Source organism: Rutidosis leptorrhynchoides, chromosome 4 (genome assembly GCF_046630445.1).
Source record: "Rutidosis leptorrhynchoides isolate AG116_Rl617_1_P2 chromosome 4, CSIRO_AGI_Rlap_v1, whole genome shotgun sequence".
In the NCBI taxonomy this organism is placed as follows: Eukaryota; Viridiplantae; Streptophyta; class Magnoliopsida; order Asterales; family Asteraceae; genus Rutidosis; species Rutidosis leptorrhynchoides.
The window spans coordinates 68,027,833-68,043,404 of NC_092336.1; the positions used below are offsets into that span (position 1 = coordinate 68,027,833).

Here is a 15,572-nt window from a genome sequence, read left to right on the forward strand (position 1 = left end):
CCTCGGTATTACTCGTATGATTTATGATTGAAATGTTAGAAATTTGTTAAATAGTTGGTCTTAAATATAGGGGGACCTGGGGTAAGCAAAGTAAATGGTAAAGAAAGAGAGAAGATAGTTTGATAAGGGGGTGGTGGGTAGGGCCTACAGCAGGTGGAATGGATATTGATTTGTCTGGTTGGTTGGGTTGGATCCAATCATACAAATCATCAATCTACTCATGAATGATGACACTATGGATGGACTTTGATGACCCTATGTGTTTTCTGGTCCCATGGATTATGTCCCTTACTCTATATATGGATGTAAATGTAAAGGGAGGTGATTCGTACACCACCTTATTTTGGCCATACACCACCAAAACAATTATTTGGACATTTTTACCCTTCGTTTTATTCACCACCAACTCCCCTTAACTTTTCAAAGGAAGGGTAGAAATGTCCAAATAATTGTTTTGGTGGTGTATGGCAAAAATAAGGTGGTGTACGGATCAACTCCCAAATGTAAATGCTCATGGCTCCATCGTATCGTATCGTATAGTATATATATTTATTACTCCGTATAAAAAAGACTATCAATGAAAACTTTACTTCAAAAGTCATTGAGTTGTAGGTTTTTACTTCATCAAGATTAAAGTAATATCTAAAAGGTTATTATTTTGAGTTTTAGAAGGTGACCAATGTGGTTAGGGCGGTTCCGTTAAAATTATAAGCTCTGTTTAACAAATATAATGTAGACTTTTTGTATAACAAAATTTTTATATATATAATTATAAATTCAATAGTACTAATAATATTATGATTACTAGCATCTTTTAAAATAGTAGTTGTAAAAAATTTAATATCAAACTGTTAACGGCCGCATTGGATCACTATATATAATATAAGTTGAATTTTTCTTTGACCCCTTTAAATTATGAACCCTGTGTTATGACACACTTAGAACATTCTCAAATCAGCTCATGAAGGTGTTCTTTAAAACATATAGATATGGAAGACGCTAATTCATTTTGAATAAAAAAAACTACTCAGTGTGTTTTTAGGTTAATGTGCCATATTAGTTGTGTTATCAAGAGTTGCTTTTAAATCAAGTGTCGCTTTCTATAATTTTTTATTTCAGGCAACCAACTATTAGAACGTCTTATAATCATTTCAGAAAAACTAAATACACATAAAAAATTAATGAATTTTTAAACCAACTTAATTATTATCTATTATCTATTATCTATTTACTCGAAACCAACTTGATTGGAGATCACTAGAAACCATTTAAAGTTATTAACGTACAAAATTTAGTAACAGCTCCATATATCCTGAAAACAGATAAATAAATACTCTAAATAAAAAGAGTCAACGGTCAAACAATAAAAAGCACTTGGTTGCATGCACATATGGTCATCAAAAGTTATTGTCCCCTTCACAACAAAAAGACACATTACATTACTACTTCTTTCCATCTCCTTTTACATTCAGCTCGGCTTAAACGGCTTAAACAAGCCAATAATTCCATCTACATTTCTTCTATATAAACCCCCATTCATCATTCTCAACTTCATTATTGTCAAACACCTTTCTCTTTACACATTTATCCTCTATCTTTCTGATTGCAATTCCAAACACACACTAATTATTATTTTTTGCTTCAGTTACATACTGTTATTAAATTATGGTTGAAAAGGAAGATTTAGGTTTAAGCCTGAGCTTAAACTTTCCGGCAGCCGGAAACACAAATTCGTCGTCTCTTCAGCTCAATCTCATGCCGGCGACGTTCAATCATCATCGTGCAACGCCTAATTGGACCGATTCATGTCCATCTTCATCAGGTATGTATAAATTAGGTTACGATCTATAAGTTTAACTGTCAGCTAAACAGATCTGAAATAATTAATTACATGAATTGATCATGCAGATCGGAACAACGCGGAGGCGTTTAAAGTCGAAACGAGGTCGTTTTTGAAAGGAATCGATGTGAACAGAATACCGCCGACGGCAGCAGAGGCGGAGGAAGAAGCCGGCGTATCATCGCCGAACAGCACGATCTCTAGTATTAGTGGAAAGAGAAGCGAAAGAGATCTGCCGGTGAATGAAAACGACGGCGAGAGAGCTTCATCTCGAGGCATTAGTGATGATGAGGACGGAGAAAATTGCCGGAAAAAACTCCGGTTGTCTAAAGATCAGTCGGCTGTACTCGAAGAAAGCTTTAAAGAACACAACACTCTTAATCCTGTAAGTATATATTTTGTTGTTAATAGCTTGTACGGTACAAGCCTTCTTTTAATTATCGGCTTTAATATAATTTATATTTTAATTTAATATAATAATTATTGTGTTTATATAAACAGAAGCAAAAGCAGGCTCTTGCCAAAAGACTAGGATTAAGAGCTCGTCAGGTGGAAGTTTGGTTTCAAAACCGAAGGGCAAGGTTAGTAAAATAATTAAACCTGTGAGGGTATTCTCGGTATTTAATATTTTAAAATGAATTAACTTCCTAATTATTAAATTTTGTTTATGATAATTGCAGGACAAAATTAAAGCAAACGGAAGTGGATTGTGAGTTTTTGAAGAGATGTTGCGAGAATTTAACTGAGGAAAATAGGAGGTTACAAAAGGAATTACAAGAATTAAGAGCTTTAAAAATGTCACCACAATTTTATATGCAAATGGCGCCCCCGACAACGCTCACTATGTGCCCCTCGTGTGAGCGTGTCGCGGTCCCTCCTGGTTCACCAGCAATGGATAAGTCAATTGATCATCAACATAAGCGGGCCCACATGACGGGTGTGAACCCGCACCTTAACCGAACACCGTTTAACCCGTGGGGGGTACTTGCTAATCAAGTCGTTCATCAACAAATGAGTGCCCTTCGCCCTAGCTCGTGATAGTCGAGAAGAGGGTGCTTTAGTCATTTAGTTTTTGTGAACGAGTCTAAGATATGATATGAGGTTTTGTTGGGTTAGGATCTAGAGATTTGGTCCCATTTGACCATTTAATATTTGGGTTTAGTTTTTGTAATTTTGATGTTTAGTTTTTTAATGTTTAAAAAGTCTTCCTTCCCAAAATATCGAAAGGAGAAAAAAAAAAAAAAACAACTCATTGTTTGAAGAGGAAGGAAGAGACGTGGTACTAGGTTTGTAAATTCCCAAAACTAATTAATTAATCGATTATAATTATGTTTTATCAACTTTTTGATTGTTGTATTTTAGTTATATTATAATTATATTATTATTAAGAATGTTGATTGATAAAATTGTTAAATATGATTGTAAATTATAAATTAATAAAAAATCAATATAAATGACGATGATGGTTACAATTGCTTGAATAGATACTTTAGGCCATCATTTCCCTTAAACGTTATGTGTATGATCACAAATGTTTTATACACGTAGTTAGGATACGGTATTAAATATAAATCATCAAATTAACTGATAAGTCTGATTATTTAGTCCAACTTCGATTAAAGACAACTATTAAGAGAACTGTAGAAAACTTGGATCAAATCACTATATTAATTAACCACTGACCAATTGGTTGAGTAGTAAAAAAGTCTTAGTTAGTTGTGGGCCCGTATTTTTGAAAAAATAGGTGTAAGTTCAAATTCTGGGGGAGAGTTTTCTCCAAAGGTTGTGCCTCTGGTATCCTTCACTCTGTGCATGCCAAGTAGTTAACCTAAAACATTCCGGGTACGCTTTACGCGATGGATGCAAGAGGTTTCTTCCTAACGGGTGCGTGGATGGCAAATGAGAGGATTCGATGTCGATATTGCCGTTTTAAAAAAAATCACTATATTATTTGTACTCACTCGTCAAAATTAATTTCTTTTAGATAAAATTTTCACAGTTTAAGAAAATGTAATTTTAACATGTGTTTTTTGTAATTATTAAATTTTACCATGTATTTTTGGTTAATTTAATTTTAACACTTACATTTTTTTTATTTTTTTAAGCATAAAATAATGATATAAAAGAAATTAACTTTATCGCTTTTATTTACTTATAAAAATAATTAATTAATTTGAGTCATTTAAAAAAAAAAATAGACTACAAGTGCAGAACGGATTTGGCACAAAATGGGTAGTGACTCGTACACCACTAAAAATTATCCAACACTGTATTGCATATTTAGTGGTGTATCATGTATGAATAACTTTTTTTTTTTTTTTTTTTGTAATGGGGTTTACCCGGTGAATCTTTATTAAAAAAAATAATGAATGTTTACAACTGAAGCACAAACGGATGTAGGTGAATCTTACATCCTCTCAACCAACCAAGCTAATATCTAAACATACTAGCCACTTGAGCAATATGCTCACATACATAACATAATAAAACAACTTAAGAGACCTTCCAGTCCGCTTTTAATCGAAGCGTCTTTGGCGTCAACCTCCACTTTATAGTCATCAACTTGAGCCACACTTTTGAGTAAATCGCCTTGTACACTTGATCAATCGACCTTGTCTTTTTCTTAAATATTCTGTTATTACGTTCTTGCCACAAAAAGTACACCGAAGCCACAAACAAAAGCTTAATAACGATAATACGTCCTATGTTCCTTTTAGCAAATGGGGAAACTATCAATGAAAAGTCCTTCCATGAATCACTGAAGATAGGAAACTCCATATGCTTATTAACCTGGTGCCATACATGTCGAGAAAACGAGCAAGTGAAGAACAAGTGATCATGAGAGTCCGGTACTTGGTCACACGACGAGCACACCAAAACACAATTCGCCGCTACTTCCCAATGTTTGGGTTTGTCTTGTGTTTTCAAATTTTCACCCATTAGTAACCACATTATAAACGCATGTTTAGGAGTATTCTGCGCATGCCATACCAACGAAACTCATGGAACTTCTGTGGAACGACTACGGACATGTTCCCACGCCAAACTCACTGAAAAGTCCTTCAAATTACCATTCGAATCCCGCCACTTGATTACATCCTGCTCATTCGAAAGGATTGGAGTCACTATGTTCGTTAACTGTGAAAATTGATTCAACCAATTAGTAGGCCAAACCATACCATTATGATGTATAAGGTCTTTAACGGAAAAAGATAAATCAAATCCTTCTTGATGCACCATTCTAGGGGTGATCAAATTCGAAAGACGACCCCCTTCACACCACATATCAAACCAAACCGAAGTAAATTCGCCATTATGAACAATGTGAAAAAATCGATCCTTAAACTCGTCTCGAATCCCAAGAATATTTCACCAACTCCAACTTGCATTACCCGTAACATCGACATTCCAAAAATTACGCACCGCAAGTTTATGAGAATATATCCACCTAACCCATAAAGAATTTTTATGTATGGATAATATTAATGGTGTACGTATCACCCGCACAAAATACACTCAAAATAACAAAGCAGTCTATCACGGAGTATGTAGCAAATAATATATGTTTGACGTATAGACAGATACCTCTATAGCAAATAATATCAATTTGACATGTTGACAAATACATTTTACCTCTATAGCAAATAATATCAATTTGACATGTTGACAAATACCTTTTATGTTTCATCACAGCAATCATTTCTTGATTACTTTTGTTACAGACGATAAATAGTTTTCGTATTTGAAAGTTGTACTTTAATTTTGTTAGACAATTTTTAATCACAATTTAAGCGATCATAAATATATCTTTATATAAAAGTTAGATAAAAAAACAAAGTGGTTTTCTCCCAAAATTTGAAGTCAAAGGTTGTGAAAAACTACACTTAATTTACATATATTAGTTTTAAATGCACCATTTTGACCTTCGAGCCGAGAAAGTTTTTAATTTGAATAAGGTTTTAGCAAATAACAAGGTCTATTGACCACCGTTGCATTGCATGAGTGATATAAGTTTTGAATTGGATGTGAGTTCTAGTTGGCGCATGTTCATATGCAGGGGAGGTATTCTTAAGGATTCTGTTGTGGTGAATAAAGATGTATGCCCTAAGCAACTTGATTTATCCAATGCACACCGGATACGGAATGCGACGATGATGTGTGAAGGTTTTCTCCTAACGCGTCTGTGTGTAACAAATGAGAGTATTCGATGTCGAAATAACCGTTAAAGAAAACAAGGTCTATTGACTTAAAAAAATATATTAGTAGGAAATAAAGTTAATTAATGAAGTTCTAGACGAATCGAATAATCTACATATAAAATAATAAATGATTTTTTTAACGTAGCTTTTTGCTTGGAACGGAAAAAAAAATGTACAAATAAATGATTCACTTTAAAATTTAATGTTAATTAATAATTAATAATACTTTTATGAATGTTAAGGAAAACTCTAAGGTTACGTATATAACAAATCAATAATTAGATAAGAATACTTGATATTAGTAGGCAATCATAAAACACTAAATTTCAAAAAGCTTGATGCATAAAGTTCTTGAAAATATGTTAAACTCAAGTATGTTAACACATTTTCTATCGTAGGACTCAACGTAAATATTATCAAACTTGATGAGGTAAGCACATTAAAGGATTGATTCATTCATAAAAGAGATTTAAATATTAAAAAAGATTTTGAAGTCTAAATTATATGATGTGTAGATTTTGACTTTACCAAAAGAAAACATAAATTAGTCACTTATATAGCCTAACAAAGTATTAAAATTAAGATCCACATGAACAACTTATATAGCGTAACACAGAAAATATAAGCATATTCTCTACCTAAAGGCACTCTTAACCATGACATAATGTAATCTCAAGACTATAAGCGCTACTTCCTTCCCATTACTAATCCAGGACTAAATGCTAACCACCATGACATACCCATCACATACTTTCTCACACCCACTAAATTAATTTAATTATTTACAAGTACAAGTTTAAAAGCATTATGTACAAGCAAAACATAGCATTTGTCTGTCTTCGAATATGCGTAGCAACGACCAAATGGAGTACGGGTCTTCAACGACGGACCAAGGACATTTTGCGAATATTGGCGTTCTTGGATGACGGAGGCAAAGAGGTTTCAAAGACGAATCGTTAAGAGCACTCTAAGTAATTTGACGGGTTTAAAAACATATTCCGATACCAATTTGAAATCCATACCTGTATTCCCTGGATCATTAATGCTTAGAAATCATTAAATTATTAAATTATTAGTATGTAAAACAAATCATCTTTCTATATGTTCGTAGATAGGCCCAGCCCAATAATGATATGAGATAGTCTTACAAATAGCCTAATATGTTTATATCTATTGTCTGTAATTTGATAGTGGATTTTTGTCACATTTAGATATCGAAGGAAGTCAGTCCTGGGAGCTAAGAAAAACAAATCTATCTATAATCTATCAATCAATCTATAATATATATATATATATATATATATATATATATATATATATATATATATATATATATATATATATATATATATATATATATATATATATATATATCAAAAGTTTTTTGTGAATTGTAGTTGAAAGTTAATTTAGGATGTTTATATATATATATATATATATATATATATATATATATATATATATATATATAGTGGACCAATCCATGGATAAGCACTAAATGGGGCACAAACTGGATAAGTAAAATTTCAATTTTTTTTTTTTAAAAAAAAACGATCCTTTAATATGCAAATAGAAGAAAACGAAAAAATTTTAAAAAGTTTTCCAACAAAATCGTTCGAAAATCGATGATGAATGGTAAATATCGATGATGAATGGTAAAAATTGATGATGAATGGTAAAATTAACCATTCATCTGGTTAATTTATCATTCTTTTTGTTCGCGATGAATGATAAAATTAATCAATCCTAAAAAAAAGCAGATGAATGGTTAATTTAACCATTCATCTGTTTATGATGAATGATAAAAAAACAGATGAATGGTTAATTTAACCATTCATCTGGTTTTTTTTAGCATTGATTAATTTTATCATTCATCGTAAATAAGATGAATGATAAATTAACCCGATGAATGGTTAATTTTACCATTCATCATCGATTTTTGAAAGATTTTGAACTTTTTTTTTTATGAAAAAAATTGATTAGAGGTGCATTTTAATGCAGATTTATGAATGTAAAAAAAAATTCAAAAACAAATAATTTTATTTTGCTTATCCCGTTTGTACTCCTTTTAAGCTTATCCATGGATCGTGCCCATATATATATATATATATATATATATATATATATATATATATATATATATTAATTTATAATCCGTAAATATATATAATTTATAATCCATAAATCTACATAAACGTTGGTTTATTATTAATTATAGCATACAAGTAATTTCCAAACATATTACTCCGTATATACATTATATACATACATTTTTATGTGTAACAAACCTTTTGGAAAGTTAAATATAAAAGTTAAACCCACTAAATTTTTTTAACGGATTTATCTTTCTATTAGTCGTGAGTTGGGTTCCACCGCCATCACCGTTCAACTCGAAATAATTTTACGAACAAAACGCAATTAATTGTACTCGAAACGGAGCTTCGATGCACTACCAACGAAGCATTTCTTTTTAGCAATAAATATGGAAGTGATTTGAACTTACAGTTTAAGTCCTTCAAATATTTATGAACATGGAAATATAACTATTATAATATTAATTATACATGACGACTCCCCCGAGTACCATTATTTTGCTGAAATGAGTAACAACTTTTCTAAAATTAAATTCGCGGGTTAAACTTTATTCAAAAAATAATTGTATATAATAATTCTAAAATAATATAACTTATACTTTACTAATGTTACGTTCCATGATAAATTTTCAATGTACTCTAAATATTACGTAGTATATAATTTATATATTAAAAAGATATTAATGGTGAGAAAAAAAAAATTGTATACATTAAGTTACTAATACCACCCAAACCCACATTTAAAGTTTGTCAACACCACGGACTCTTAAACTCAAAAGAACTTTTAAAATTCGTCAACACTACGGGCTCTTAAACTCAAAAGGAATTTTTAAAATTTTTTAATAGCACGGGCTCTTAAACTCAAAAGAACTTTTAAAATTTATCAACATCACGGGCTCTTAAATAATTCATATACTTTTCCTATTTTTTAAGTATTGAAATTTACATACCAATATGAACTGCAATTTACATTTTTTGCACTTGTTTTTTACACACCCGTGCAACGCACAGGCTCAAAAATCTAGTATGTATGTATATATATATATATATATATATATATATATATATATATATATATATATATATATTATTTAAGAGCCCGTGATGTTGACAAAATTTAAAAGTTTTTTTGAGTTTAAGAGCCCGTGCTATTAAAAAAAATTTAAAAATTCCTTTTGAGTTTAAGAGCCCGTAGTGTTGACGAATTTTAAAAGTTATTTTGAGTTTAAGAGCCCGTGGTGTTGACAAACTTTAAATGTGGTTTTGGGTGGTATTAGTAACTTAATGTATACAATTTTTTTCTCACCATTAATATCGTTTTAATATATAAATTATATACTACGTAATATTTAGAGTACATTGAAAATTTATCATGGAACGTAACATTAGTAAAGTATAAGTTATATTATTTTAGAATTATTATATACAATTATTTTTTGAATAAAAGTTTAACCCGCGAATTTAATTTTAGAAAAGTTGTTACTCATTTCAGCAAAATAATGGTACTTGGGGGAGTCGTCATGTATAATTAATATTATAATAGTTATATTTGCGTGTTCATAAATATTTGAAGGACTTAAACTGTAAGTTCAAATCACTTTCATATTTATTGCTAAAAAGAAATACTCCGTTGGTAGTACATCGAAGCTCCGTTTCGAGTACAATTAATTGCGTTTTGTTCGTAAAATTATTTCGAGTTGAACGGTGATGGCGGTAGAACCCAACCCGCGACTAATAGAAAGATAAATCCGTTAAAAAAATTTGGTGGGTTTAACTTTTATATTTAACTTTCCAGAAGGTTTGTTACACATAAAAATGAATGTATAATGTATATAGGGGGAGTAATATGTTTGGAAATTACTTGTATGCTATAATTAATAATAAACCAACGTTTATGTAGATTTATGGATTATAAATTATATATATTTACGGATTATAAATTAATAATTGCATATATATATAAATATATATATATAGATATTATATATAGATACAAACATCCTAAAATAACTTTCAACCACAATTCACAAAAAAACTTTGTTTAAGAGCCCGTGCTATTAAAAAATTTTAAAAATTCCTTTTGAGTTTAAGAGCCCGTGGTGTTGACGAATTTTAAAAGTTCTTTTGAGTTTAAATGCCCGTGGTGTTGACAAACTTTAAATGTGGTTTTGGGTGGTATTAGTAACTTAATGTATACAATTTTTTTCTCACCATTAATATCTTTTTAATATATAAATTATATACTACGTAATATTTAGAGTACATTGAAAATTTATCATGGAACGTAACATTAGTAAAGTATAAGTTATACTATTTTAGAATTATTATATACAATTATTTTTTGAATAAAAGTTTAACCCGCGAATTTAATTTTAGAAAAGTTGTCACTCATTTCAGCAAAATAATGGTACTCGGAGGAGTCGTCATGTATAATTAATATTATAATAGTTATATTTGCGTGTTCATAAATATTTGAAGGACTTAAACTGTAAGTTCAAATCACTTCCATATTTATTGTAACGACCCGACTTTTTCGACTTGCGTTTGTGCCTTGTATTTTTGCGAAACTGCGTATTTGTGCGTACTATGTTACTTTATTACTCCGGAACCTTAGCACACGTGTTTTATATTCATGTATACTTAAAAACATGCCTTGGTGTATGTAGAATGCTTAACTTGTCCATTGGATGCTTTATAACCGTTAGTGTTATTTGCCGTTACGATTAAAACGCGGACTGCGCGCACGTTTGACTTTTGTCGGAACCGGAACTTTTGGACTGCGAAATATTAATTATTATTTTCTAATAATAATTACCTGGGCTTTTGGATGCTTAATTTTATTTATTTAATTGCTAAAGCCCAATAGTTAGCCTTTTTGGACTTTTTACCTTGTTGGGCTCAAGCCCACCCTACTCTAGCTAGTGACCCAATTAATTAGCCCAAATATAATTACTAGTGGCCCATAATATTAAATAAATAATAAATTAATTAATTAATGAGTCATGCTAGCATAATGGATAAGGATTATCAACTTTGTTACATAAGATTCTAGCAAAAGGACATACTTTAGACACCATTAGCCAAAAAGCAAGATTTTGTCCCCCCTCCCCCTCTAAAATTCGTCCACCACCACCACCATATGGCTTGCCACCTCATCAATCCATGTGAATCTCTAATGCTTATAAATACTAGCCTTTAGCCTCTCATTTTCATACTTGATCATTTTGGTTTTTCACACACACTTTCTTTCTTTCTTTTCCTTACTTGTAAGTTTTCTTTTCTCCCTCATTTTCCTTTCAAAAACGTGATCATCATCATCATTCTTATAAGATCCAAGTTCCATGTAGCTTTGATCTTGCTTATATCTTGTTGATTCAAGCATGAATCTTTCAAGAACATGGAAGATTCAAGCTTTTAGCTTGAATCTTCATAACTTTTGTAGATCTACTTCTTTTATACTTTAATCTTTCTATTTTATGATAAAGATTCAAACTTTTGTTTGTAATCTTCATGCACCTTCAAGATCCAAGCTTTATGCTTCAAGATCTTCAAGAACAATCAAGATGCAAGCTTTCTAGCTTGAATCTTCATGTATTGTTGTTAGATCTAAGTTCTTTTTGCTTTAATCATGTTGTTTTGTAAAAAAGATTCAAACTTGTGTTTGTTATCTTCATATATCTTAAAGATCCAAGCTTTATGCTTCAAGATCTTCAAGAACACTTAAAGGTTCAAGCTTTCTAGCTTTGCAACCTTGTAACTTGTGTGAAATGGATCCAAGCTCTCTAGCTTAGGGTTCCATCACCTCATTTGACTTAGATTGTGCTATTACTTTTTGAATTAATGTAAAGTTTGTAACTTTAGTTGTTATTGTGAATTGAAATTGTGTTAAGACTAAGGATATGATGTAACCTTGGTTCATCATCCATCTAAGACTCATGAATGAGTTGTGTTCTTACTTAGTCTTAACATATTGTGTATTGATGGTGAATCTTGGTTAAAATTGATGCTAAACCATCAACAAGTTATACACTTGAAGCTACAAGCATCAAGGATGAGAACCGTGATGAGCATCAAGCACCAATAACCCCACCAGAGCACTTGTCCACTGATTTTCGTATCTGATCAGACCACCTGGGCTACTGGAAAGTTGATTTTCAGTTATTTCTGTTCGATTAGATGATTTTCCGTTTAGGCCTCGTCTTAATCCGAGTTACAGTTTAGGATTTATGGCCCTCCGAGAGTCACTACACCCTATTAACGTTGTGCTGAAATTTCTGACATACTCGCACTTAAACCGTCGCCATGGTCAAACGAAGAAGAGTTAGGTTCTGAAAATTGGTCAGCTATTAGGGGACTCATATACAGAGTCATAGCCACTGACCATGCATCTTTTCGATTTACGTAGAGGTTGTAGAAGCTGACCGAAGTCAGCCCATTGTTTCGATCTCTATTTTTGTCAACCTTACTTAGCTTTTATGATGATGAATGATGATGATGATGACACTTAAACTTATTTTATGCACTATTAGAACTTATTAAGACAACCTACTAACCTAGTAACCTTTGATTTAGGTTGACGACCTTTCGGACCGACTTACTACTTGCGTACTTTCATTACCGACTTTACCGCTTTTATCACTGTGAGTTATAGCATCCTTTTTACTACTTTTACTATTTTTGGGACTGAGAATACATGCGCTTTTTACGTTTTACGTGTTAGGCACGAGTACTTAAACTTTGTATATATGTGGGTTATATAACGGCATAAACATTCCCTTTAGCACGGTAACGTTTAGTCATTGGTTTTTGAACCGGTGAACGCGAATCTTAGATATGGATCCATAGGGTTTGACATCCCCACTCGGGCTAGTCGCGCTAGCATTTAACGGGTGTTTAATACTTCGTGAACATACGCACTCGCCAAGTGTACTTTCAGGGGGTTATAAACGTTAAGTCTAGTTACCGGGTGCCCACGGTTATACATATACTTTTCATACTGTTTTGATACGCTGTTTGCAGCACTGAAATCTCGTGGCATATCTTACGTTACTATTACAACTTAAACTATAGCTCACCAACATTCGTGTTGACTTTTTAAGCGTGTATTTCTCAGGTGCCTAGAGGTTTATTGCTTCCGCTGTTACACTTGCTGTCATGCTGTTATTGAATTGCTGTTATGGACCTACTGTACTAGTTATCCGCTGCATTACTAGAGATGTCTCAAATTATGAAACTTATGTTTTGCATTCGTAAACTTATATTATTTCGGAACAATGGTTTGTAATAAGTCTTATGACATGTTATCTTTGTAAAACGTTATCTTTTTAATGAATGCAAATCAGTTTTCAAACAGCATATAGTGTTTGACCTTGTGATGATCCTGTTGATTGACGAACCGTACACGATGGTTTTGTACGGGGCGTCACAGTTGGTATCAGAGCATTGGTTGTAGGGAATTAGGTTGCATTAGTGAGTCTAGGACCGACCCGAGTAGGATTCACTAATAGGACTAATCTACAACTTGATAGTTTACTTGTTTCTGCAAGCTACTGCTTACTTTTACTGCTATGTGATCTTACTGCATGCTATTGCTTATCTTTACTGCCATGCGAACTTGCTGTATGCCTATTTCTTCCTTTGCATGATTACTATCTGCTTTCACATGTTATTACTGTTTAGCACTGTCGTTATTGCCATGCTAGGATGCTATAGTGCCTAATACTTGCTTGCTTATGACTTACTGATATGGAAAATTTATTTTCCTTGTTCAGATGTCGGATATTCCACCTGTCATTATTTTGGATAGCGATTCAGACTCGTCAGCCACCTCACCTACTGCTGCTACCGACACACAGATCCCGTTAACCAGTGACCCCAACGCTTCATCCTCCGGAACCAGCAGCCATACACCTGTACCGGTGGTTACCGCAGTCGGAGCCCAGGACCCTCCGGAGATTCCAGCTCTAGTTGCCCCGGTACCTCAGGAGCCACAGCCCCGCCCCAGTGGTGTTGTGATTCCTGCGGATCTTGGGGAAGGTCCGGTTCGTAATGAACGTAACCACTGGTGCCGACGCACTCCTGATGGACGTCTCGTGCCAATCGGACCCGCCAGATACCGACAGATGATGGCCGCCCGAGGAGGGCCACCTGGGGTGTCACCCCCAGCTAGTTCAGATGACTCATCCACAGACGACTCTAGTGACGATGATTCTGACGAGGAGGACCTTGTTGATATACCTGTACAGCCACCCTCCACCCCGCCGAAGAAGCGGTACCGTTTTGATGGCATCGTTATTCCGGGGATCAACGGAGGACGAGCATTCACTGACGTACATGGTCAGCGTCATAGGGTTACCGCTCGTAAGCGGGTCGTGCCCTACCCGGCTGATCCGTTCGTGCGTAAGCCTTACCGCCATGCAGCATCTACCTCTGGAGCCGGACCATCTGCACCACCAGCACCACCTGCACCAGCAACACCACCTGCACCAGCAGTACCGCCTGCTCTGCCAGCCCCTCCCTCTGTCGAGGAACTAGCAAGGGAGGTGGAGATCCTCCGTGCTCGGGTAACTGAGCTCGAGGAGCAGATGTCCCATGTGCTGGACATCCTTTACCCACCGTCACCATAGAGCTTTGTAGTAGGTTTCATTTTGTAATCTCGTTTGTAGCTCCATGTTTTCCTTATGTAATGTACGAACTTATGTATGCAACTCTTTATTAATGGAACTTTGTATTGTTAAATTCTTGCACAGTGTTCTATTTACGTTACTGTATGTTGGTTTTGCGGTATTTATACCTGGTTGCGTTACTATATTGGCATGGGTTGTGTTGTTTCCCTGTTTACTATATACGGTATTATTGTATGTTGTATGCTGAATTTTGACTTGAGTCAAAATTTATGTTTCGAAGGGCAATGGCAAACACATGAACAACACCCACAGCAGCTCAAATCGAAGAGATGATTAATGAACGAGTCGCCGCAGCCTTGGCGGAAATGAACCCTTAACCTGAACCACCGCCGGTTATCCAACCCGTTCGAAAAGAGTGCACCTACAAGGAATTCCAGAGCTGTAAACCACATAACTTCAGCGGAACTGAGGGGCCTGTTGGTCTCACAAGATGGTTTGAAAAGCTTGAATCAGTATTCCTAGTCAGCAACTGTTCCGAGTCTAACAAAACCAAATTTGCTTCCTGCACGCTATCTGATGACGCCCTCACGTGGTGGAACACCATGGCTCAGGCACAATGTATTGATGAGGCATATGCTACGCCATGGGAGGAGTTTAAAGCGGCTATGATTGATGACTATTATCCGAGAACCTAGATACAAAAGATGGAAATAGAGTTTATGCAATTGAAAGCTGTTGGCAACGATCTCGATGGTTACAATCGGAGGTTTCTTGAGTTAGCTCTTATGTGTCCTACCATGGTCACCCCGGAATT

The 15,572-nt window shown here is 33.9% G+C and overlaps 2 protein-coding genes across 2 annotated transcripts; one reads left to right on the top strand and one right to left on the bottom strand.

The window, feature by feature from the left end:
* Positions 1-1,564: 1,564 nt before the first annotated feature.
* On the top strand, positions 1,565-3,180 carry LOC139839702 (homeobox-leucine zipper protein HAT4-like). The gene is made up of 4 exons (XM_071829841.1): positions 1,565-1,822; positions 1,909-2,225; positions 2,342-2,421; positions 2,521-3,180. Exons 1-4 carry the CDS (start codon positions 1,666-1,668, stop codon positions 2,876-2,878), a joined length of 912 nt encoding a protein of 303 aa, XP_071685942.1. The 5' UTR covers positions 1,565-1,665; the 3' UTR covers positions 2,879-3,180.
* Positions 3,181-4,333: 1,153 nt separating this feature from the next.
* On the bottom strand, positions 4,334-5,080 carry LOC139840708 (uncharacterized). Its single transcript, XM_071830957.1, has 2 exons — positions 4,892-5,080; positions 4,334-4,816 (listed from the first exon to the last, which is right to left on the bottom strand). The coding sequence occupies exons 1-2, from the start codon at positions 5,078-5,080 to the stop codon at positions 4,334-4,336; spliced, it is 672 nt and encodes a 223-aa protein (XP_071687058.1).
* Between the last annotated feature and the right edge of the window lie 10,492 nt (positions 5,081-15,572).